This window comes from Colias eurytheme, chromosome 19, assembly GCF_061535395.1.
Source record: "Colias eurytheme isolate Ceu_HAF_F1 chromosome 19, ilColEury1 Martin Lab GWU primary, whole genome shotgun sequence".
NCBI lineage: Eukaryota > Metazoa > Arthropoda > Insecta > Lepidoptera > Pieridae > Colias > Colias eurytheme.
In genome coordinates, this window is record NC_142998.1 from 6,423,751 (window position 1) to 6,451,246 (window position 27,496).

At 32.2% G+C, this 27,496-nt stretch overlaps 1 protein-coding gene across 1 annotated transcript in view; it reads right to left on the reverse strand.

Annotated features, from left to right (window-relative positions):
• LOC149900212 (zwei Ig domain protein zig-8-like) overlaps positions 1 to 24,932 on the reverse strand; it is a 79,069-nt gene extending 54,137 nt beyond the window's left edge. The window contains exons 1-2 of the mRNA XM_090113328.1: positions 24,841 to 24,932; positions 5,118 to 5,259 (exon numbers count right to left, since the gene is read on the reverse strand). Of these exons, the coding sequence (XP_089969454.1) occupies positions 5,118 to 5,157 (40 nt within the window). The 5' untranslated portion in view covers positions 5,158 to 5,259; positions 24,841 to 24,932. The remainder of the gene's footprint in view (positions 1 to 5,117; positions 5,260 to 24,840) is intronic.
• Positions 24,933 to 27,496: the final 2,564 nt, after the last annotated feature.

The following is a 27,496-nucleotide window of genomic DNA, read 5'->3' on the forward strand; positions in this document are numbered from 1 at the left end:
GTAAAGATTAGGAAAATAAAATTGTACTACGTATAAAGAAAGAGATTTCGTACTGAAAAAGTGTGTATTGATTTTTTAACTAGAGCAAATAAAATACATATAATCATAATATTCACTATTTTTCATTTTACTGGCGGTTTGTTGCCTTTTTGGAGTAACCGAATGGACACGTTATCTGATAGGACGTCACACGATGCATGTAGGCGCATTCAAAACAATTTCCTGCAAATGATTTAATACAATCAGGATTGCAACATAAGATAGAGCGGTTATTCATACATTTGTATGAAACGCGTAGCTATGCCCCGCGGTTTTACCCACATTGCTCCGATTCTGTTGTACTATCTAACACTGAAAGATTTTTTCAAATTGGACAAATAGTTCCTGAGATTAACGCGTTCAAACAAACAAACTCTCCACCTTTATAATATTAGTATAGATTATATTAATTTATGCGTTAAATAATATGCTACGTATTTAGAATAGCTTGACTCTTAAATATACTCTATATTAACACATTTTATGAGCAATACTTATTCGTCTTTAAATAACGCTTTATATTCATTATCGTTTCATTTTAAATTGGATACGACACGATACTTATCCCAAAATTGTATAAGCTAATCAAATTATACTTATATACGCCATTCGCAGCGAGGCTTAATATAGCGAATTGCGATTTATTTTCCAGTTACTGCCTTAATTAAATCTAATTAGTCCATGTAAGCTTTACTAAACATAGATTAACTTAATACGGTTAAGGGTTTGGATTTAGGGTAAATAGGATGAGAGGGACCAGGAGCGAATAAACGTTACTTTAAAACTTTATCGGCGTATTTAATTGCATGTTTTTTCACGTATTACGCAAAAAGTACGATTCTGGTATGAAATTTCAGTTTTCAAGGTAAATTATATGATACCATACTGTTCATTAATATTACGAATAGTAATTTGTAGACTTAACTAATGTATTTTATAAAACGACATCGGTTCAGTTTAGAATTTAATAATTTAATTACTCGAAGTGAATTAATAATATGAAGCAGTATAAAACTGGGAATATGGATTTAAAGATTTCACAGCTTCAATGTGACTCCAGCAACTCATTTATCATTAGTTCGTTCTAACGGACGGTTTGTGGGCGGAAAATATTATAACTTCCATTAGAAGCTTTAATGAGTATACCTACTTAGTGTTTATTGACGTACACGGGTCTTAACCTTAATCGAATAACATTATTTTTCTTCGTAATTAAATGTTTTTCTAAAAATAGACTTGTTTTGCTTCTTTTTCCTAAATAAATGTGTACTGGGAATTAATCAAATATTTACCTAAATATATTATTTATGAAGCAATAACCAAGCAAACGCAATCGATTACAGCATATAGCAGAATTCACATAAGCTATTTGTGAATTATACGGGCCGAGGGAGCGGGGCGAATGGAATGGACTAGCCTAAGAAAAAAATAAACGCAAAATGAATGGGCACCCTTCGCAGTAACTTTTTTTGATGTATAAAAACGGTTCGGTACTTTATTGACTCAACTTTGTCGGAAGATTATAAAAGTACACCGCCACACATATTGGTTTCTCGGGAAAATATCAGATGTGAATAAAATGAAGTATTCAGACGACGTTTGAAATAATATTAAACGAACAGAGCTATAGCTCTTTTATAGCGCTTATAAATAGATATCCAAATTTATATATTTAGTGGTCGTTTTACGGTGATTTCTGTAATTTTCCTGTATATGTCAATGTCAATTCAATAAATCGTAAATTGAATTGAATGGTTTGAAGCAAATTTTATGGCTGAAAAGAGCGGTTTTCAATCGCTTTGTAATTTGAAGATTTCATTTATGCATCCACAAAATAGTTAATTGATCATTATTATTTGAATGGGATTGGATAAAGTTTTGTTTATATTTTATGTTAATAATGACTTTAAAAAGCTCTTAACCATAATGTGGTTTTTGTAGATACAGCTTTTGATTGGAAATAAAATATTGTTGGTTAACTAATTAAAAATCTAGTTACCTATCGAAAAATAACAATACAGAAATATAGTTCTACGATACTCCGAAAATCGAAATTAAAAGAACAAATGGCTGTTTTTGTGGTCGTGCTCTGAAAAGGGGCAATGGAAAAATGGTAGTGTATAAAAGTGGTTTTGTAGATCCGATGTTACAGCTTGCTCTCTATTATGCATTCACTGCCTTACAACGAGGATATTGGTTTACCCTAGTCGGTTACGTTAAAAGGTTTATTTTTTTCCCTTTTAATCCATTTCTTTATATAGACCTGGCGATCGTTATCGATTCAAATTTAGTCGGTGGGTCTTTTACGTGAGCGTTACATTAAAATTAAAGACTTAAAAATATATATAATTTTTCATTACTGCACCACCTATTGTTTTTCCCCTTTTTAATTCAAAATCCTACCCATAGGTTGCCTGGTAGAAATCGCTCAGTAGCGATAAGGCCGCCTTTTTGGCTATATATTATATTGTCTTTTTTCTTTTGTTATATTGTCTGTTTTTATTTGGTGCTAAATAAAGTGTATTTATTTATTATTTATTTATATAGACGGACCATCTGTCGGTGATCACGCTTGCAAAGTTCAAAAGCTCTGCTTAAGTAATACTGAATACATTACGTTATTATCTTATTTCGAATAGGAAATTACACAAATTTCATTCAATTTCCTTAATCTTTATATCAAGTATTGGAATTATAATTTACTTTTTTGATTTATGAGATGATATATTGACTAGATTCCTATCTTATTTTCCCTAATAATCTACGGTATTTTCAAAATTCCTTTGATATGAGTATTTCTATATTACTCAATGACACCCACACTTCGAGGGTGATAAAAAAGAATTACTTGTGAGTCACCCCAATTCGATTAAAAGCAGTCAAGATCAACCCTCTTTTTCAAAATAGAAAAGGTATTCCGTGTAACAGCTTCGAGTGAAAGTTCTGCTAAAATTGGTATTCATCTATTCCTCTGTTTCGGAACCTAGATAATTGATGATTGATGTTAAATAAATTAGACACTGCAAGACAAGAAACTTAAAAGAAGACTTAAATCTCAACCCTTTAACCAAAGCACGAATTTTGAATCCTGCAGTTACCTATTATTCGTAAAAGGTTAAAAATTGCATTCTACGTGTTTACAGTCTAGTATTAAATATTTTGTCCTGTAGGTATTATATCCTTCACAGCCTCGTATATTGTATTTCATGTTGTGGATAAATAAAAACATCCACCAAATTGCTTTCCAAACAAACAGAGCCCTTAATACCTCTCCTCTATGAGTATATTTTAATGAAATATATAACAGTGATAAAGCTTATTACGCACTCTCCTTATTTGATGAGACATGACACGAATATGGCTTTATAAGCGACGAAATCGCCAAGAAAATATTGATGTCACGTACACGACACACATAAATAATGTCTGGCGTTTCCTTTGAAAATTATTTCCTAGAACGTGTGAAGGAACGCATTAATTACGTAGCAATTAATTATAGAAACAGCCTGTTATGTTGCAAATTTTGCGGTAACTATTTAAGCTAGAATAGTTGTTATACAAACGTTTAAAGTAGTGTTTCTATTTTAAGAAATATAGAGTTTTGATTGTCAAGAATGAGATAATTTATTTTCTAGTATAATAATAGGAAACTCTAGTATTTGCTCTATGTTCATGTATCTCGTGTTTATAAGAATGTTATGTCTAATTTTCTTATTCTGATAACTTAATGATAACTTCGTCTAGTACCTACCTATTATTTTATTATCTATGCCTTTGTTTAGTTTTTAATATGGTCGAGAGAGTGCACCTGCTTCTAAATAATGATAAAAGAGTGTTTTACTTTCAAATTGTAGAACGCATATTTTCAAAAAAATTGAATTAATTCAATAATATAGATATTTGAAAAGCTGTACAGAAGTATAGGACGATAACCTTTTACACGCGCTGCCTTTCCTTAACTGCCATGAACAAATTAATTTGTAAAATAAATAATTCAGTCCCTTTCCTGATTACATATTGTCAAATTTCTGCGAATTCTTAACGATTAAAATGTCCATGTTATTCTCAAGAAATTAAGTATGTTTTGAATTAAAAATGTGTACAGAAAAAGCAGATACGTATTCCTTTAATGTGTTTATTTAGTTAAATTAAATAAAGACGTTGGTTTAACACTAAGCAAATAAAATGTGGAGTCATTTAGATAATCCAGCCTTGAACATTTGCTTAATGTTGTTTAGAAACACTAAGTTTATTTGATGTTGGAGCAAAAAAAGGACGGGTGTAAGAGGTTTCTTTGCCCCATTATATAAACAACACTAATTAATTTTCGTTACAAAAGGAACTTTGTCGAGATTTTGAATTAATTTCATTAAATTGGTCATCAGGGATTTTGTAATTTAATATTCTTATTAAGGTTATCTCTCATACATAATGTTAATGGAAGTAATGTGTAATGTGTAATGTTAATATGCTTAGAGAGAAATTAAACTTTTTTAAACTTAATAATTAAAATTAGAGGGAAAATATAACGGTTGGAGTTTTGTATATGAATCATTTTTTGTCCACCATTAAATAGAAACGTAAAAGCTTCAAAAATATAGAATTTTTTTTATTTATAAATTTTTGTTAGGATTTATTTTCACAATTGTGCACTAAACCATGAATTTGAAACGAAACACGACCTGCTCCTCCCTCTGCTTTCTCTAAACCCTCTGCTTTCTCTAAAGCTGATTTGTTTGCTAGGTATCAAATAGCAATCAAATCAAATATTATGAATATGATTTTTTTCACATAGATAACATTTGGAAACACTCTTCACGTCCATACTTTCAATACCACAAGTCGTAAACGATCAAATTTGGCTTGGAAAATAATACAATAATGGGCTCTCTTCACAATGGGCAGCGTTGGGCGAGTAGAGGCATTCACGATATTGTAGACTGTAGAGGGCCTCAATGTCAATGATCGGCCGTCATTGTAGATGTTATATCAAGATCGCCGTAATGGCGGAAAACATTGACGCTCATTTGTTGGGCCAACGCTGCAAATTGTGAAGAGGGCCAATGAAGGATACATACCCAATTGGCTGAACAAACACAGCGCCGCCGGGAGCCACATCACTGCTGTCCCTTTTCACATAATTACCTAACCACTATATCACTTACATCACATGGGTTCGTTCGTATCACTTCACTTCACTGTCACTGTGTTAGTAGACTTCTGTAAAGAGAGAATTGTATGGAATTGTTTGGTGGTAAGAAATTATTATAAAAAAATGCATTACATATTTGTAATTTATTTAATATAAATGCACAAAAAGTTTAAAGTAGCATAGCAGCCTCTTCCCTTATTATCGTTACCAGACAGACTAAAATTGAATTTAAAATTAAATTTTGGACGTATTTTTCAGAACCACACTAGTTAATAACATTCAGAGACGAACTAGTTAATAACATAGCTATTCGTTAATGTAAATAATAACACAATAATATATATCAAATTCTCTGTCAATCTGTGTATCAGTCAAAATTACTAAATATCCAATGTTTATTAAATAACATTTAACAATTTTCATTAAGCATCATGTTAGCAACTAATTAAATTAAAATATGTACTACAAAAACAGCGAATATAATTCAGTTTAAAATATTTAAATTTTATACCAAGGATACTTCATCATTATAGTGATCAAATTGCCTTGTTAAAGTACGAAGTTGAATTCTTGTAATATTTTATAATTTATTTGATATCATGATCGTATTTCCGGACTCAAAATTTATTCAGTGAAGTGATAAAATAACTGAATATTCGTTATAACTCCACAATGACTCAGTATGAACGTTCCAGTATTAGATTTCAAATGTAAACTTGAGTTTCATATGATAATTAAACAATCTAGATGGTATTATTCGGAATAATCTCCGATATAGATAGCCGTTTGATCTCGTATCTGAAGCTCTTCCATATGGAATTGATTGGAACGTCTTTGTAATCAATGTTGGTGGAATATCAAGCCAGATCGAAAACTAGTTTTGTGATACTCTGAAATCAAAGCGAAGCATAGTGTAACGTACACCATTTAGAGGGATCAAGCCGAGATCACTTTTGGGTTGTAGCAACGTGCTGGATGAATAAATTCAAATACGACATTGTTTTAAACTAAAACTTTAAGAGGAGTTAGAAACTCTAGGCAGTTAAATGAACTTAATTAAATTTCATGAAAACTCACTTGAATAAAAAATTGATGATAAAATTACTGTGAAAAATATCTTGTACTATAAGTACTCTATAATATAACTAGTTTAAAAGGATTATAAAGGCTTTATAACTATAAATTAAGTCTAGAAATAAATAAAAAGATTTAAAATCTCTGACAAAGAAAGATTAGTCGTCTAGCAATCGCCTGAAGTCTAATTGAGTCGAACACGAAACAAAAGGAAAAATCTCAGAACAAACGTACTCAATTTTTGCCTCCTATTTCGCTATTATGTCGAGAAAAATACGAGAAAATAATAGTATAAGTAATAAATGGAGACCGGAAACTATGGCTAATATTTTTCATTAAAGAATGGCGGAGAAAAGAATCCTCGCTTTCAAGTATTGCGAATTTATACTTCCCCAATCGACTGCAGGCTAAGAAGGGACCGGGATGATATAAATTTGCAAGGAATGCGAAGACGTTTTCGAAGCGTCCAATAAAAGCGTTGAATAGTGCTATTGAGATCTTACGTTCGACGATAAATATTCTCCGAGGCTTGTATTTCTTTTGATAAACAGTGTCGTGAGCTTATTTCTTACCTGTACAATCATTGCGATGGGGAGTCTACAAATCTCGTAAATAGACCTACTATTTAGATTTATCTCTGGAGGACTTACGTTGTCCACAATTCGGGATTATCTACACACTACATAGGTCTATAAACTTGAAGAGTATAGTAAAAAATTGGAATACTTCGTCCTTATATTATGTCATGCGTGGGATATCTTTGTTGGCGTTTTCATTGGGATATGATATCATTTCGATGTGAACCTTTTGTGATGGAGAGCGGTATAATAGACAAGTTTGGAGAAATCTGCCCGAGCTAAATTGTCATATCATATTATGCGGGCCATATTTAACTTTGGTACTATATTTATAGTATTGAATGTATGTAAAATAAAGTTTAATATGAATGAATAATAATTATAATTTAGAAGGTTAAAGGAGATGTATTCCTCGAAATGTTATTAATCGGACGACTTTCAAAAATAATTAATTAAACACTTGACCGTAATTTGAAGCTTACTTCATTGAGAAGGTACCTAGCTTTTTCCGCCTATTTTGCCCTCTCTTTCCGTTGTATATATGCTATCTCTCTCGCACACCTCTCCACCAGGTGGCGGGGCGCACGATAATGTGCGGGCGCTGGATGTTTTTTTCATTGGCGTCTAGCTTCCGCCGCGAGAAGGTTGTCTACAAGACTACAACCTTGGTGCTATTAAGTATTGCTTAAAGCAAGTGCTAAAAGTGTTAAAAAGTGTATCCCGTCGGATCGGTACAGTGAGTTATTTTTACATCTATTCTAATAATATTTTACCTAAAAATGAGTAAAAATCTTTAAAGTAAACGGTATAATCGTTGGACTTTATTTAAAATGCTGAGGTTTTTAATGAATCCTTCAGCAATAGTTTATTTTTCAATATGCTTAAATACTTAATACTTAATAGCATGAAAAAAGATATTTAAAATTAACGATACAACCGTTACATTTTACTTGAAATAGTAACTTTTCTTTTGAAATATTTCATTATGCAATATGTACTAATTAATATTTGAATTTTTAATACTGTGAGTAAAGCTATTTTAACGGTGTTACCGTTCGGCTTTACTCGAATCGTTAATATTACTTTTGTGATTATTTGATATTACTAGATATATCAAATACCCTCTCTTGTATATAGATATTTTTAATTATTTATTTCATTTTTAATAATGTGTTTTTATTACAAGGTTACAAGTGAATTTTTCTTGGAAAAATTACAATTAATACCTACTTAGTATGGATATGAGCCAACTCAAAGCTTTACAGGCATACAATCCATTGCTACGACTTTATTACATTGTCGTTATCGCTAGGAACGGTTCGGAATTCCTATAATAGTTTATTACTAAAAATTATCGAACGAGATGAGTCAGCTCCAAGAAGTCACGACATGTCAGAACATGTTGTGATATTATTTTATAAATCGTACGGGAGTTACAGCTCAACTGAATAATGATGGAATTCGCTCATGTATAGTAGATACGTACCATGAATGTACCACACATTCAAAACTATCCGTAGTCTATACGTGTCTTTTTATGAGTATTATTCTGATCCGTTTTTATGTGAAAATATACATATTACACACGGCTAATTTGATTGAAAATTACGTTTCCTATGTTTCAAATGATGCAACTTTTTTGTTTAAACGAGTAAGTACCAAAATTTTACAATTAAATTCTTTGGTTTACTGAACTTGTGCTGAAAGGGTTATCGTATAATAATTATCGAGATACCTTAATATAAATTAGAATTAGATACATTTATTTCAAAGGATTTACAATTCACTTCTAACGTTTTAGAATAATATTATAAACTTGTACACCTTGACAAAAAGTAAAAAATTGCGGGTGAGTGGAGATTATTTTGTTCAATTAAATATAACGTCCTACGACGGTATGGTTGCGTTCGTAAGGAATGTTAACGGATATAAAGCAACTAAATGTTACATCGATTGCATGAACAAAAATAAAAATGAATCGAAGTTCATTTTAAAATTTAGTGAATTGATTTGAATTATGAATTTATTAAATAGTTAGTTCTTTTTTATATAAACATAATAATTAATTACCATTGTCAAATCAATTCTTATTAATTCATCCTGGACAGTTGTCGCTAACATTGGAAAATAAGTTAAAGGACCTTGTTAATTGCTATATTATTTAAATGATTATTTACTGCTAATTTTATATTAGCACTAAGGTGTATTCTTGCTCGAAGCAGAATACATAAATGTGGCCACTACTCCTGGCAGGGGTTAGCCAGGTCAAATCCACCCTCGCAGGGTGTCTCTTAAGCATTTTTTGGCAGGCCCTACTTATTTCTAGTTACAAACATCCCTCGCGCAGCTGTCGCTCGCAGGAAAATGGTGCAAATATATATCGGCCCTCGCGGGGCTTTGATTACAACCGTCCCTCACGGAAAAGATGATGCAAATATATATCAGCCCTCGCGGGGCTTTGATTACAACCGTCCCTCACGGAGAAATGGTGCAAATATATATCAGCCCTCGCGGGGCTTTGACTACAACAGTACCTCACGGAGACATGGTGCAAATATATATCAGCCCTCGCGGGGCTTTGATGGCGATTGGTGCAAATATACAAAGGATTGATCATTAAAATGATCATAGATATTTGCTTTCGTCAACGAGGACCCACGAAAGAAGTTTTGGATATGACCGTATCGGATCTTCACTCTTCTAAGGTAGGTAGAAAAAGGTTTTGAAATCTTCTTCACAGTGGGCAGTATAGTAATATGACCTAATAAATACAATAAAGGTTAGAGACGTCAAATAATGGGCGCATGAAATTGATACTTCGTATCCTAAAAGTTTACGCTTCAGGAATCAGGAAACCACCATTGGTTTACCAATTATGGAAATTGGAATTGAACAAATCGTATTTACCAATGTAAAGCCTATTCACAACAAAGGAAGGCGAGTCGGATCAAATATCATCTCGCAGATGATTTGTGGCGGTGGTTTCGAGGATTGTCACCAAGCCTTGTGTCAACGGTATGTGTGGTATCGTCATTCAATGGCACTAGCCGACCAATTTTCATATAAAAACATCGGAAGAGATTTTTTAATCGCAAAGCGATTGAATGTAACAAATGACGATTGATTCAAAATCAAATTTCAAATTTCAAACGATTGATTACGTATATTTGACCTCTCATAGGCCTATTTTAGTTGCCCGGTCTTGTAGGCAATTTATTTGACTCGTTTTTCAACCCATTTGACCTCATTATTGCACCCATGAGATTTTTCTTCAGGGCTCAAACAATAAATCGCTGAGGGATTAGGATAATCGTTTGTTAGACAAGTTTCTTGTCATCCCACCAGGATTATTATATTGTATAATAAAGTTATATACAACTATTTACGTAAAACGTTTAAGTACTCAACGAATACTGAGAATACTGACTGTTGAGTTACATAGGATAGAGGATAAATAACGGAAAGTCAATCTATCCAAACAAAAGCCTCTTATTATTAGATATTACTTGGAACCCCTACCCTAACGAGAAAGCTCTGCCAAATGACTGTTCATTTCTTTGCTTTGAGGGGGGGGGGGGGCAATAAATGAAATGCAGTAGGTACAGACTATACGGCTTTTAAAATATAAGTCTGGTAAGCGAACTAAACTTTGCTAGTTTAGTTCTTGCTATATCGCTGTCCGTGGCTGCCTCGCGTGTTTACGGATGAATAAAGTAATGTCCTGTCTTCGCATCCACAGCTAACTGTCCTATACTGTCATAATCTTAACACAGATTCATTGGACATAGCTCCCCACGAGCTCTGTTCTTCATTTTTGCACTCGCACAACTGTGGACAACACGAGAGCAATGCCTGCATTGGTAGCAGTTACAATCAAGGGCTAGCAAGGTAGGCTAGCCATATTACGGATGTTGGAACAACCGACTATATTTAGGGCAATTTTCTTTGTCCAGTGTAACGTTTAGACTGTCGTAGCATTCCTACGGAACAAAGATGGGATCAGATCTGCATCCTTAATGAAGTTAATCGAAAGGAGATACTTTCAGACGACGATAGTACTCAAAATCCACCATATTCCAGAGCATAATAATGCATAGTTAAGCTTATAATCTCTCTTGCCATTATCCTGCAGCAGAATTCCTTGGCGATAATTTGTTCTCGTAATGCTGGGGCCACACTAACGTCTAACGTCTAATGCCCTTTATCGCGATAATTATTCCGATAATTTTTAAGGCGTTAAGTGGGTGGCTACACTTGAACGGTCAACGTGAATGCCGATTGTTGGCGATAAAAACGGCGTTAATTTTACTAAAATTCTAGCAAGATGGACGTAGTGTGACCGCTTCATTGCGTTAATTCTCGCGATAAAGCTATCGCCTCGCCAAACGGCAATGTTAATGCCGTTGTTAAATCATACTGGCTACACCTAAAGTTAACGTCCATTATCGCGTTAATTAATGGCATTTCCCGTTAGTGTGGCCCCAGCATTAGAACGAGCGAGGTTGTTACGATAATATGAGAAATCCTGTCAGTTAGAGACCTGAACGACGCGATAGAGTACCGTTATTTCAGTAGTAGTAGCACCTAGAAGGGTGAAGGTATTCTGGAAAGCGGAACTGAAGGCCCGGTCAGCAGCACCAGCCACCTAATAGACAGTGTTCAGTGCTGCACCACTATAATCTGCAAAATGACTCTGACGGTATGAAAATGTGGAGTACATTTTCAAAATATCAAATGATATAGTTGGAATAAAAATCCTATTTGCCTCCGTCTACCCAAAAGACGTACGGAGTAGCTAGTAGTAGTTGGTTGAATTATAATAAGTATAGTTAAAATCCTTTATTACTGACTGGATAAATTTGGCTCTTTTCCTATCTGACGTTCATATAGCTGTTGACTGCCTAGTGTTATGCACAAACACTATTATAAATAAGTCACGTTATGTAGTCCCGAGACTTTCGGTATATAAGTTCTGATGTAAATCATAATTATATCTTAAAACTGAATTGATTAAAAGTAACGTACTTAGCTGTAGTAATTGCAGTTTTGGGACACAGATAAGCTCTTTATCATTTTAGTCTCTTGGGTTCAGTATATTTGTTTCCAGTACAGAGTTTATGACCTATCAGTTTTAAATAAATAATTCATGCATTGTACTGAAAGTACCAGCCATGTTTAGATTATGATTGCGACGTTGGCTCTAAACATTAAAAGATACCGCACGGTTTAGTTGGATGTTAAAAATCTGTTTTATAATTTAAACCATTTACCTGTTTTGTTATTTTAATGCCTTATTCAAGGGGTGACCTTTTAAATTTACTTCTGACCCCAAAAGTAAGGACCAAGGTCTCTTCTTGTCCGCTTGTAGCAGGTTGGGTTAAAACTGTGTGAGTTGAGACATTTGGTAATTCTATGTTAAGATGATTCAATGATGCTTCTGCAGAGTTCTAATTGAATAAATAAAGGTTTGAGTTTGAGGTATTTTTGCCTCGTCGGGATCAGCTGTTGCTTCATTTTGTAAGTAACATCTAAATGCGTAATTGAAAGTCGTTACTGGCGCTTTCGCAGATTTACGCTAAAGATAGTGGAAATTGTAGTAACTTTAACTTTTCAAAAAGGTTAACTAAGGTACGCTTGAACCAATCTCATAAGTTCTAATACTTTTAATCATTATGATTAACTTTTTGGTTCTTATTTGATTAACTTTTCATCTGGGATTGTTAATATATTATATAAAATAAAAATTTGTGTGATTTATTAGTAGGTATACTATCTGCACACCTTACTCTTTCAAATAAAGAAATAAGTAATTACTTATGTATTCAAATTCACATTGGCGTCACATTGTACACCAGGTGGGTAACAAACAGGTCTCAATGAAGTAAGCTTCAAATTACGGTCAAGTGTTTAATAGCTGTGTTTTACCTGAAAATAAAACACATATTAAATACTTACCTATATTTGAAGCTTACACTTAACGTCCACCTGTTGTGGATTTCGACTCAATGAAAAAAACATCCAGCGCCCGCACATTATCGTGCGCCCCGCCACCTGGTGGAGAGGTGTGCGAGAGAGATAGCATATATACAACGGAAAGAGAGGGCAAAATAGGCGGAAAAAGCTAGGTACCTTCTCAATGAAGTAAGCTTCAAATATAGGTAAGTATTTAATATGTGTTTTATTTTCAGGTAAAACACAGCTATTTTACGAATTACTGAATTGATTTTAAATAACAGTTTCTTTAAAAAAATACAAGAAACAGGTACAATTAATACAGTGAACTTCGAACTAGTGGTAAACTTTGTTTAGAAGGCCAGTCTTTACAGAAATTCTTCGAGGTAATTAATAATACTGATGGAGGCTGTGTACTAAGTTTTATGAATAATTTTTCCGATTGAAAATAAAGAAAATACACACCAAAAGGGAATACACTTTAAAATAAAAACAATGTGAATAAACTGTGAAAATCCTGACTGACTACATTGAAGCGCTCGGAACTTAAAATTTTGCATAGAGATTTCTTTTAGATCTTAGACGACGGATAACGGATTTACCGCGTCTCCGTATTCTAGATAAAAATTTCAAAGGAAATTTATGAGCACCTTATCTGATATTATAGCCTCATCATTCTCCAAAATCGTCTAACTTATCCGTGAATATTTTTAAAAGCATTCACTTCAAGTAGCAAGTTTTGAGATAAACACAACGATTGACACTACGGAGTTCTTGAGTTTGGTTTAGCATTGCAACTATAGTTTTAAAAAGAAACAAATCTGCAAAATATAGGCAAAAAATATAGGTACTTAACAAATAAGATTTATCGGGATTTCAATGATGGACAATAATAAAACAACAATCAATTAAAACCAACCATTGCATAGTATTGTATTATTTGGCCATTCGAAGTGCATTAGTATCTCATCATTACAAAATATTATCATTGAATCGCTTTATAAAAACAAATATATTGTATAAATAATTAGTTTTCCGAATAATAACTTCTATATTATTTGTTTTACACCCTACATTTATGCTTTATTAGAAAATTCCTTGTTTCCATCTATCGCAACCCTCAGGTGTAAATTATCTAGGTAGGGGAGTAATTGCTTAGTAGGCAAAATTTGTATTACACCCTTAAAGGGTTTATCTTGCTTTTACTGACTTTGAACATGATAAAGGGGAGGTGGACACGAGTGGGTTATAACATGTTCAAGCTCAGTTTTTCATACAGTTTATGACCTCGGCGGTCGCCTGCGGCAAACCTTAGTGTGAAGCGTGTAAATAAACTATCCATTCACAGCTTATCCTTTTTAGAAAACACAGGAAAATGTATGGAGATTACAAACACATACCTCTTATATATCTAGAAAGTTTATTCGATGTTTTACACAGTAGGTACTAGAAGCATGTGCAATATCGAGACGAAAGCTTTTGTTATGTTTTAAATTTAGGAATTTCATTCGAATTACGCTACTTTAAACTCATGAAAGCGTACAAATTAAATATTTCCAGCTAGTTTTTTAATCAGAAACGAGATTAAATTCAAAACTGTTTCCAACGAAAAATCGGGAGTTTTTATAAAACCTAGAAAAGTTTTGTAACATTTCATCTGTAATTGAATAAAATTGCGTCGTCTCGTCGCGTTGCCGTCAATTACATTTGAAATATTCAAAGATTCCTCTCGAATTTGGACCTTTATTTAAAATACGACTTCGCCGGGCCGCGGTGTGGACGTAAAAATTTTACGTTTCGGAAAAGCGTTTGTGCAATCAGAACGGATTGTGTGGTGAGACTTAGCCGAGCCGCGTTAAGCAACGTTCCCGGAAAACATTCGCCGTAAAATCCTATTATCGGTTTTAAACTTTTGAATTTTCAATATTTATCCTTCCGTGCCGCATCGCTTTTCATATTGATTATGCATCGCTAGAATAGCAACCGGGGATTTAATGGAAGCTTTACTGGTGAGTAATATAGCTTGAGCGGTTCTATTATCCGAAAAAACAACGGTTTAGAATGGAATCTTACAAAACTTATTTCAAATGCAAAATTTACATTTTACAAAATTTGATTCGTATTACTATGACATCGTATTATAATAAACTAGATTTGCGCCCGCGGCTTCGCCCACGTTTGCAAAGGAAAACCCGCATAGTTCCCGTTCCCGTGGGATTTTCGGGATAAAAACTATCCAAGTTACCCTCTATATGTGTGCTAAATTTCATTGTAATCGGTTCAGTAGATTTTACATGAAAGAGTAACAAATATCCATACATCCATACGTATCCTTACAAACTTTCGCATTTATAATATTAGTAGGATGTCTATCGAAAATCCGATAGAAATCTAATCCAGTGACCGAAAAAGCATATTTTTTATTACAGAGTTCTCATTTTCCGCAGCTATTAATATCCAGTGGAGGGCTCCTCCAACGCAACGCTTAATTAAGCAGATACGCCGAGTTAATTATAGGCGAGTGCACTTTTCATTGCTAAAAAGAGGCGCCTATTTACTTTATAATTATTGTGAAATTAGATTACTTTTAAGTGCTTGCTGCCTTCGATAGAATAATATGAGAAAAGGCTATTTTAACCTTCATACACTATTTTCATTTTACAAACATTTATAGCCAGTTAGCTTCTAGATTAATTTAGTTAAGCATTATAGGTATCTATCTGTTAACATGATGATAAGGTTTATAATTCATCAAAAAGTGCCAAAAAGGTTATCAGGAACTGAAACCAGCCTTTAATATTGACGTAGGTACACTACGATAATATTATATCCTTCATATCTATACAATTACACGTGTTTAAAACCTATAATTATTATTGGAATGTCGAAAAATGGACATTCATTATTAAAACTAAGTATAATTTTGTACGGCAGCTATTTTCCGAAGTCTATAATTTTCAGAAGAGGTGTTTAAGATATAATATATGACTTTCTATCTACATAATACTAAATTTGGATTTATAAGTAAATTGTGTATAATTTAAATGTGTTCAAATTATTGGTTGGTGTTGTAATTATACAACACCAAAAATTCTGGATTTTTTTTTTCAAATTTAATACCTAGGTACGTATCTACTGTTTTTGGTATTGTTTTTGTTACATGTGCAAATAAAGTATTTTAAATAATTCATTTATTCTTAGATCTAAGTTATTTATATTAAAGTAAACTATTGCATTAATGGCGATATTAAAAATGCTATGTGTAAAAAATAATGCAATATTATAGCAAATGTTCAAATAGTGATTATATTTCTAAAAAAATATTTGTTAGGCAAACAAAAAATACTCAGTTTATCGATAATCCCAAGCTGAATATTTGAAAAGAATATTTGGTAAAACAAAAAATAAAATTTAACAGCACTAACATGTTAGTAATAAAATACCTATTTGCAAATATCAGTTTACGTTGCATTATTTAATAAAATACGGAACGCAAACATTTCGTAAACATATCTTTCATTTAGAATAGGTTAATTCATTTTAACAAACATTGTTTGCCTAATAATAATAAAATTGTTTTACAAGTTCTTTGTTTGGTCTCATTCCCGCCTCTGAAAAATTTTGAACCATTATTTATTCCTACGGGAGCCAGTGAGCGAACAATTGCCACAAGGTACCTACTACTAAAAATTATTTCACTATTTTCTTTTATAAAATTCGCATTTTACTATTTCAAAAGATAAGAAAGCTATAAAGAAAACACTTAAGCAGTTTTATTGTAACAGCCTAATAGAAAATGAACTTTTTTGAGAAAACTGATTACAAAACATCCTTTGATAAATCTCAATAGTGAACTAGAATTAAGAAATGTACGTCTAAATTATTTATTAGTGGATAGAGCTTTGAGTTAGTACACATGAGGGTATTTGAATTATTAATCCTACGCGCATATTATATTATACTTGCGACTAGCGGAGAAGGATCAATCAGTGTCGAACTGTCGGACTGGAAACACGTATAGGCGTAGTATAGTAGGCATTAGTTTTGTAATTATATACCTTACATTATCACTTGTAATAAGGCTTAACCTTTTGAACGCCAATGACATCTATAGATGTCATGCGCAATCGTGCCCTGTGCGCCAACGACACCTATACATGCCAAGAAACAGATCATAGATAAATTACAAAATAAACATATTAAACCTTTACTTTTACGTGTTTTATTTATACAGTTTATGAACTGAATCCCCAGTTATTACATAATTGTACACAGTAAACAAAATTGCCAAGTAGTTATTCAAATATTTGATGACAAAAAATAACTTAATAAATGGCTAAAAAAGCATGTTTTCTCGCGCCAATGACATGTATACGTGCCTACTAGTGATGTAGTGTAATATTCAAGTAACTTCATTAAAATTTCAGCGAAATTACTCTAATTCGCTTAATTTTTGTAATAACTACAAAAAAAATATATAAGCTTAGTCACTGAGAAAAAAGGTAAATACTACATTCTTTGGTATAATACCATATTGTCTATATTGTGGATATTGTTGATTTGAATATTTTCCTTTTCGCCAATCATGCGCATCCCTAGCACAGTATCGATATGCAATCCCTTCTGCGCCATTGACATGAATAGATGTCGGACTGGTGACGTCGTAAGCGCGTGCCGTGTTGTTAAGTGCGGAAAGTTGTAAAAATATTTTATCGAGTAGCGGGCGAGTGAGCGAGCAGTTTTCAAAATTTATTAAGTACCTAATAAGTCTAATCAGTGCCTTTATTAGAATATTCTTATGATACAAATTGTCGCTATGTCATATCAAAATATGGTAATTGACCTAAATAGGTACCTACATATAATTAGTATTTGTAATAACTCAAGTATTAAACTAAATGATTGGAAAATAAATATGTAGTTTTAATGCAATTCCCTTTATTTAAAGGTAATAGTTGTTTTGATATTTACAAATAAACACTCCACAATAATACCTATAGTTCATATAAACTTAATAAATAAACTCGATAAGTTATAATAATATCTATACAGCTACACATCCCTAATCAGAAGCGAGAGATTATAAAAAAAAGGATGGTTGCCCGCGCCATTGGCATGTATACATGCCAATGGGGCGTAACTGATAGAGAATAGTGCTGTAACTTGCTGCAATTTTATATGTATTTTTGTATCTCAAAAGGTTGATTTTTTTTGTTTATAGTTGCTATAAATGTGGTCTTAAGTTTTTACAGTAGGAGATGAGGTTAAATAAATATTATTTTTGTGTTATAAGCTGTTTATTCAAATATTCAGACGTGAATTATTATGTTTATCGATAACATCTTGGACTCCCTACTATTTTCAAGGTTATCTCATTGAATTTGTGGCTTGGCGTGGAGGGCACGGCGATGCGTTTTTGCTCTGGCGGTCAAAAGGTTAACCAAGTACTATATCAAAAGCTTCAAGTTTATATCTGAAAGTTATTCGATCTTTTTATATTAATTTATTTTTATTATGTATACTTACGACCTAAGATAGAGTCTTGAAGTATCTACCTTTTATCGTTAAATAAAAATACGTAGCTATACACTTAATTAATATAAAATTTCTGCTGAGACTGGCCCTTGACCTAACATATGATGGCACTCGAGAAAAAAAGTAATTTACAACGTTCAACTCGAAATTTATCGAGTTTACGAGACCTTGTACAAATTTGTGATTGTATATTGCCTCTGTAAAGAAGTTTGGTACATCGATAGCGAAGTGTGTCAACTGCAGCGGGGTGCCAAAAAGTATGGCATTCGGGTCAATAGTGCTCTGATAAGAAATAATTCTCTGCAACTTGGAAGGAATATACAATGTACCCTAAATTTGTGTGGAATTTATAAGAATTTTTGTGAAAACTTGATGCGTCTCAATTTATACATATAAAGCATGAAAGTGAAATAATCAATGTAATTATTTACTTATTTATATTAAATTTATATTATTTATTGTCTATGTTTTATTCATTTTGGAAACGGCACTACAAATTATATTATTAAGAATTTATAAATAACTGTCAGTAAATTGTTAAATTGAGTCCAATAATATCTAGAATATTAAAAAATGTTAGGTTTATAATCTATTTTTAAGCTACATGTAAAATAAGAAGTCTTTAAAATTCCAACTAAAACCATATCGATTTTAATGCGTAGGTGCGGAATACGTAGATCCTATAAAATGGCGCGCGCTGAGCTGTGTTGACTTTATTTTTTTGGCCTCATAAATTATTATTTTTCATGGAAATTGAATGGTTTCTCGAAAATATTTGTTTTCTAACTTGTAATGTATTTATTTAATTCACCATCATTTTAAGAAGAATTTTATCTGCAAATAAGTAAAATACAAAAAAAGTCATAATATTCATGTTACGTTATATGTATGTACATAGTATAGTGCAAGTTGAGCTAAAACGTAAAATAGCCTTTAGCAATGTGATAACGTAGGAATTGCATAACATAATATTGTCTTCGTGCTACGTGAAAAGCAGCTAAAGTCCTATCATATTATAATCCTTATCCTTTACTGACTATTTTTCTATGTTTTACGTGTAACTACGAATATCATAAGTTTAATAATTTAATAACATATCTTTCAATCCCGTTCGGATATATACAATTTGGGATTGACGGATCGTGAGCTGGGGCAAATATAATCAAGATGTGATTTTGCTCGAAGATAAACTTTCTTTTTCTTTAATCAATGGCAAATCTTGGTTGAATCCATCAATTTTGGTAATGTTTGTGGGGAAATTTCGTCAAAGTACAATTTTTCACTTCTGCACGTTTCCTTATGGGCCCTCTACATAGTGGGCAACGTTGGCCCAAAATAATCGTCGATGCTTGCGTCGTTACGGCGATCATGAATAAACACCTATAATGACGGCCGATCATCTACCCTATTGTGATTGTCTCTACTCACCCAACACTGCCCATTGTGAAGAGGACCCATAATAATTCATGAAAATAATATTATAATAACTTTTGATTTTATAATAAAAAATGAACACTCTGCACTCCAAATTGATACCCACGCATGAACGTGTCTGGCCTGGAATATTCTTTTTTTGATAAAAATAAAAAATAAACGTTTACATTACAATTTACAAATTTATTATTCTAAATAATTTAATCATGTTACATCGTACAATAATACGTCAAGTGTATTTTTATTCAGATTCGATGTATGTTTTGTTTTTTGTTACCACTTTATTATTTATCTTTATACGTTCAGATTCCCCATAGAAATAAAAGCAATTTTTGTAATATTTCTCTCGGTACATTATTTCGGAATCTTATTTTAGCCTTCTTTTATAATTCACTACATTCCACGTATATATAGCTCCCTGAAGTCCGATTGGGATAATGTTTTATATAACAAAGGCTAGACATTTTGAAAAAATACTTGCTACAGTGATATATGGACTATAAATATTAACGACGTGATTTATATGGGCGACGCAACGAGCTAAAAAGAATATAAAACGTTTACTTACAAAAATGTATTGATTTATGTATATTTGGATACATATTCATTCAATCATTTCAATGTTTGTATATAGTTAGTGTGCGTATATATGGAAAATATGAGACATAACCGGAAACGTCAACAGTTTCTGACGATAAAATATTCTATACATTCTATATCATTTATATAATATATATTTCTTTAAAAGTATGCTGTGATGGCTGTGACGTTTAGCCAACCATAATATTATAATAAAATAAAGGCAAAAGTAAAAGATATACCTTGATATTTGTGTGTTGTAAAACAGATTACCTTTTGAACATGATATTTAAAGAGGTTATCGCTAACTCCAACAGAGCTTATTTCAATAAACGATGGAAATTTATATGTTAACACGTATCGTATATTAATATCTACTGTAAGTGCGAGGGAAAAGCTTTTTATATTTCTTTACATAAATATAAGAATATATTATGAATTTATTACATTACCTACGTACCATCATACATATCGTTTCTTATAGAACTTTTTGGAGAAAAACCATAGAAACCAACCACGCGCAAGTATCGTTAATTTGATATCTACTAATAGCGAACTCTATGAATAAAATAACACATTAATATTATTAAAAAATTACCACGAGTCTTCATACTGAAGACAGCTGAATAGAGTCATTAGCAAGATTGTGCGAGCGTAAAAGATAAAGCTAAAAGTTAGGTAAGCATGGATCGATCTCTAATTGGATCCGTTTCAATCAGATTCAATACAAATTAAAACTCTTTCAGAACCCATTACAAGATGAGATCCATTTCAAAAGGTCAAAGACTTTGATTTTCGGCAACTGTCGTGCCAATCATTACGGAATTTAGCTTTCAACAAGTTTATGATGAAATGAGATCTTCGCAGGAATAGTGAGACAGCGTTACAACGCAAATTTCGGCTAAGTCTTACACTTACCTACCTACTACCTACAAAAAAAGCCGAAATCTTTATGTATTACAATAATTATTATTATACAATGTATGCCCTTTATAATGTTTTGTTACTTGTTTGAAATTTTCGTGGTATTTATTACGCGTTTCAAAATGAAGAAACGTTATACCTACCGGTAATGCGATTTTCTTTCATAATATTTGTACCCATATTAGTGTTGTTTGTTTCCAAAACAAACTAAAATGTAATTCTATGTGAAATGTAAAATCCCATCAGGGATTCGGAATCTCACTTCCATTACACATATATGTAAGTTTTTGTAACAAAGTAAAAAAAATATATGTCAATATCTAGTACGATAAAATAACACAGAAAATGTTACAAAGAGCATTGGCTAGGAAAAATAAAAAATGAATAAATATACCACTTCGCACAACACCATTTAGAGTTTAACCAAACAAAGTTTCTGTGAGCCTGATAAACATACTTGGATGTATATCTTGTAAATAAATAAAACATATTGTGGATAAGAAAATACATTTTTATAACATAGCTGTTTAGTTTGTTTTTTCTATCGAAAACATTCCGTTTGACGTGCAGGGAATAAAAAGATTTAGGCTTTTTTTACCTAATACAAGTATTAGGTAGGAAATGATAGTGATATTGACCTATGAACCTAATTTAAATGAAAACTGCTTGACCGTTTTATTGAATTGTTACTCCTGTAATATTATGACAACTAGTGTGATGTAAAATAAACATGTTGTATATTTCCTAAATAAAACATGTTTATAATATTAGAATATAAGAAGAAAGGAAACACTCGAGTCTTTGAGTCTTTCACCAAAAAATTGTTTCATAATCCCCGCTGATATTGTAGAGTAAACAAAGAAAAATAAATCTGTCACAGTCTATACAGAAAGATTGAATATCTCTATTACTCGTTAAAATAGAAATGTAAGTTAGTAAGTTAAGCCTATAAATCTCTCCGTTTGCAAGTTTTTTCACGCCTTCAAATCGGATGAAATAATATAAAACATAAAAATGAATCGTAAAATGTGCTGGTAAGCACAGAACGCCTGAACCGATTTCGTTAATTACTATTTTTTTATAAATTGAAGTACGAGGATGGTTCTCATGGAGATCTCTGATGTCTTATCTGTACCACGGGCGAAGCCGCGGCAGACCGCTAGTATTGAAATACAAATAGATTAATAATGGGTACATAAAAGAAAAACGTTATATTATTATCTGTAATTAGCTATTGTTAGTCGAAACAACAATATAATAAGTGAAGAATGAGTAGGTACATAATATGGAACAGAAAGACATGATTTATTAGAGAAAAAAACCGAGGTAAGAAAGCTGTTGGAATATTATAATGAACCAACCAAGTTAATCACAATTAAATAAAATCAAGTCAATTTCAAAAGCTATTATCAAAATACTATTACTATTACATATCAAACGAAAAGTCTAGATTTGGATTAAGTTTACACGCAAGTATAAACACAGACACTAACTTAGAACCATTTTACCTTAAGCCTTCTTTATGTTTCTTTGTAATAGTTTTATTTTCCGTTCTCTTTTATGTTGGTAAAGTTTATCGTCCATTTTGTAGATAATTTAATAATTAAGGTAACACTATAGAATAACTACAATTATTATGAACGCGAACATTGAATGTAGACGGATGAAGTTTTAGAGAAACCTACGCAAAACGTGTATCATCATTATAAGATACTTAGAATACTTTTGACAATGGCTCGGCCCCGGTAAATCTGGGTACATTTAAGGATATAGTTGTTGCCCTAAGCTACCAAAAGGTTTTGCTGTTCAACCGTATATATTAATATAGGTAATATAGTATATGGAATACAACATTCAAGTTTATTTTTTTCTGTTTTTGTTACTATAGATGAATAAATAAAATCATCCAAAAATAATAACAAAGCAAGGCCACACAAAATGGTACATTGCAAGCAGCCATTTTCATTGAAATAATTCAGAAAAAAAGTAACAACACTGACGCGAGAACGCAATATATGCAGACGGGAATTTCACGGTAAATTTAATTTAAAAGGCAGATTTTAAAGTTTTCATTTTAATGTTTCAAATAAATGTCAGTTTAAGCATTTTAAGATTTAGTTTATCTCTTTAATCTAGACTGAAATTAGAAAAACTGCGCAAGAGCTGCTCACTCTGTGTTGTTACTCCCATAATTCGATGCGATAGAAGATAATATAATATACCCGTGAAAAAAGAATGCTTTCCAAAAGCGCAGGTCCATTTATTTATAAAATTACCTATGTTAAGTATTTTTATTAAGTGTAAATATTTTTATTAGAGCTGTAACTCCGTAATTAACTACTTATGTAATGAAATATAAGAAGCGTAAGTGTGTATGTGTGGGTATACTAAACTTCTTATTGACATTTCTGGAAAAATCTAATAATAGAACAATAATATGACGTAATTCAGCTGGTCTGATGATGATACCCGATCTGATTCTGCTGCAGCTGGTCTGAAGATGGGAGACGAAACCGTACGATTTCTATTTAATAGATAGTTAAACTATTAATTTTGGGTCTGTTAAAGACGTCTTGGATTAATCCATTCATTGATGCAGGTAAAAAATTATCTTCTTGTTTCCTTTATAATATACTAGATTTCCGCCCGCGGCTTCGCCCGCGTTTTCAAAGGAAAACCCGCATAGTTCCCGTTCCCGTGGGATTTCCGGGATAAAACCTATCCTATGTGTTAATCCAAGTTACCCTCTATATGTGTGCTAAATTTCATTGTAATCGGTTCAGTAGTTTTTACGTGAAAGAGTAACAAACATCCATACATCCATACATCCATACATCCATACATACATACATCCATACATCCTTACAAACTTTCGCGATTATAATAGTATTAAGATTAAGATAAATACGTATTTGCATTTTAATTCTTATTTGTACACTTGAATGTTAGTAAAAAGCTATTCTTCCCAACCTATCCCAAGTAAAAGCCTGTACCATAATAATATTATATTTCATAAAATATTCCCATTTTTAGTATATGGTAATCAAGAGTTAAAAAATTGGTAGGTAAAAGCGTTTCAATAAGCGTATTTAGTTTATAAAAATTATAAAATGATTTCGAGTAATAAAACAAACATAAAGTAATAAACGTTAATAATTTTATTGAAAATTAATTATTTTTGTATAGGTAGGTACAATTATATTTTGTGATAAACTAAAAAAACGAAATTTGTTCTCCATTCATGATTATTAGCTAGAAGAAAGTAAATTCCTCGCCTGCTTCGTGATCGAGTATTGTCTATTCTTTATAAATTTATAAGTAAATTCCTATCATATTTTTTTTTAATTAATATAATTATTTATATTGATAACAATGGCAGAAACCAGGTATTTCTTTTAACTTTAAAGAAAATTTTATATTCAATATAGAGAACTAAGTTCGCGCTAAAATCGTTAAGTACTAAAAAATGAACTCTACAATATTATGGATCACTAAATTTAAAATTGTCTCTACTAACTGTAAGTTAAAATATTTTTAAGCTCACAAAAAATATATTTACAATTTCTTACCGACCAAACAATTTAAATTTGAGAAATCAAAAATAGTTTCACCGCACTTCACAGCACTTTAAAAGTGTCAAATAACACTTATTCCTCAGTCACTGGCACAAAATTTTTAGTCCCACGAAATAAAAAAAATAAAGCCCGGGGATACTGTTTATGTTAACAATTTCAAAGTTCGAATTAGGAACGCTGGTTTTAAAACCGAATGCGCGAGTGTTACAATTGGTTTTCGCGCATCGCGCAGGCTCGTTCGGAGAGGGCACAAGCGTCGAGCAGACTGGACGTTAGGGGTGACGGCTACCAACGCGCATGCGTCAACAACCTCTTATAATTTGATATCTCACATCACCGCCTCTGTGACGTTCCGTGCTAATACCTACTTACAAAATATTCAATTTTATCCACTTACACTTTTATGACTGTCAAACTTTCGTCTTGCAGACGAATTCGGATCTCCATTTAAAATCATATACTAAAATAGCCTCCGCACAACTTTGTCACAGGAGAGCTCATTAGAAATTAAAACCCGAAGAAGTTAGCCGTACCCTCATTATGAGCGGATAAGTTTATTTCGACTCACAATCCGGAGCATATTTTGAACTTCCAACTTGGTCCGTGCACGGTAACACAAAGTTTCCGAAAGTCGGTCCCAAACTCGTAATCAAATAAAATATCTGTGAGTTAGATCGAGCATTGGATCTATAGAGGTGTGTATCAGTATCGATTATGGAACGTTAGTGCACCCTGAACGCAGAGATTGTCGTTCAGCGAGCCTGCAAATAAAGAGAATGAAACTTGCGATGATTTTTGGCAGTTTGCCGACGGACAAGTTATTCCATTCCGGCCCAGTCCATGCTCCCTCGTCTCTTAAAACTAAAACCTTTGCCCGGCCTTTAGACGTGAGCTCATTTGCAAGATCAAAACGGAATATTTGAATCTCAATGCGCATGTAAATATTTCCCTCTAACCAACCACGACGTTATAATGTTTACGACTTCTTTTATTCATAATAATTTACGAGTTCTATAAACTTAATAAAAGTATAAACTTTTTCGTGGGTCGTATTTTTTTAATTTAATTTTCTGTTATATATGTGACAGACGGACGCCCTGTTAGTTAATCATCATAGAATTTAGATATAAAAAAACTAGCTTTTTCATCTTGGAAAAAAATATATTTTAGGAAAGTATACTTAAAATATAAGATAAAGAGAAAATAACATACCAATGACCATAATCTTGTGCATATCTTTTCATATTGATAAGAGCATGGCTAAAAGGCGAAATAAATTATGTAATACGATATAATTAATGAATTATACAGGCTTTTATCGAAACGGGGTTTATATAAGCAGATAAAAGGAAAATGAGGAAATGAAACTCAATAAAGGAACTTTGCTTCCCGATTCGCTAGATAAGAAAATTGATTGTTTGTGCAAGTATAATTTCTTCTGCGTGTTTATTGTTTTATTAATGAAGCTTTAAGTATTGATTTCACAGTATTCCTCTGTATAACCTGTTTAAAAAACTCCGTACTTTTAATAATGTTGTTTGCTTGAGATTGGTCTAACAATAGCTCGTAATAAATAATAAAAAATGGTTTGAATTAGTTCTTATGTTTTGTGAAAAATTATATTTCCAGTTCCAGATTAGGTATATATATCTTTGGTAAGGTATGAAGATATACAGGGTGTCCCACTATTTGTATACTAAGCGCGAAGAGACTTGTAGTTTTGCATACCCTGATCACGTAAAAATACTTAAACAACAAAATTACGTCAAAATTTTTTCCTGAAAATCCATGTTTTCTTCTCTAGCTTTGCGCAGCCGGCATATACCGCTTCTCTAATGTGAGCATTTTGTCTATGAAAACATAATCTTAAACGATAGCTCACGTTCTGGTGGCAAAGTTGGGTTGCTTGTTATGGGTGTACACATAGAGTTTTAAGAATTTATCTATTTGAAAAAAAAATGCGTCTGGAATTTTATAAGTATTTTTTACGTACTCAGCGTATGTAAAACTTCCTTTGAGCTTAGTATACCAACAGTGAGACACCCTGTATATTATTTATTTAAAAACATCTAATTTTCTTATCTTTTGAGATCGCTACCAAACAATGAATCTGCTTTAAGCTTTTACTACATCTTTATCAGTTTTTTTAATAAAACTTCATATTCCTTTCGTTGTATCGAACAAAAAGCTCATAATCGATACTTGATTATCAAATAACATCTAATCCATAGAGAACTTACGTAATATTTTAAACTATTTTATACAAAACTAGCGACCCATCACCCACCCCAGCTTCCCACGGGTGCATATATATGCATAAATTACACACACACAAACCTTCCTCTTGAACCATGTATTAAAAAAGGCGTGTGTGCTGAGCACACGTGTCAGAAGTGAAACTTCTTTTCAATATTCAAACATCGGTACTATAATCGTCACTTTGCTCCATGACGTGACGGTATTGCCATGACGCGACATTGAAATTTTACTCTCAACGCGCCTAAAGAAGTTTCACTTTAAAAGTAGATTTAAAATCCGTTGCGTAGTTTTAAACATCTAAGCTTACATAGCGGGAGCGGATACTGGGAAGCAACTTTGTTTTATACATACTATGTAATGATGATAATTAATGCTTTTTCATGGAATTCTTAACT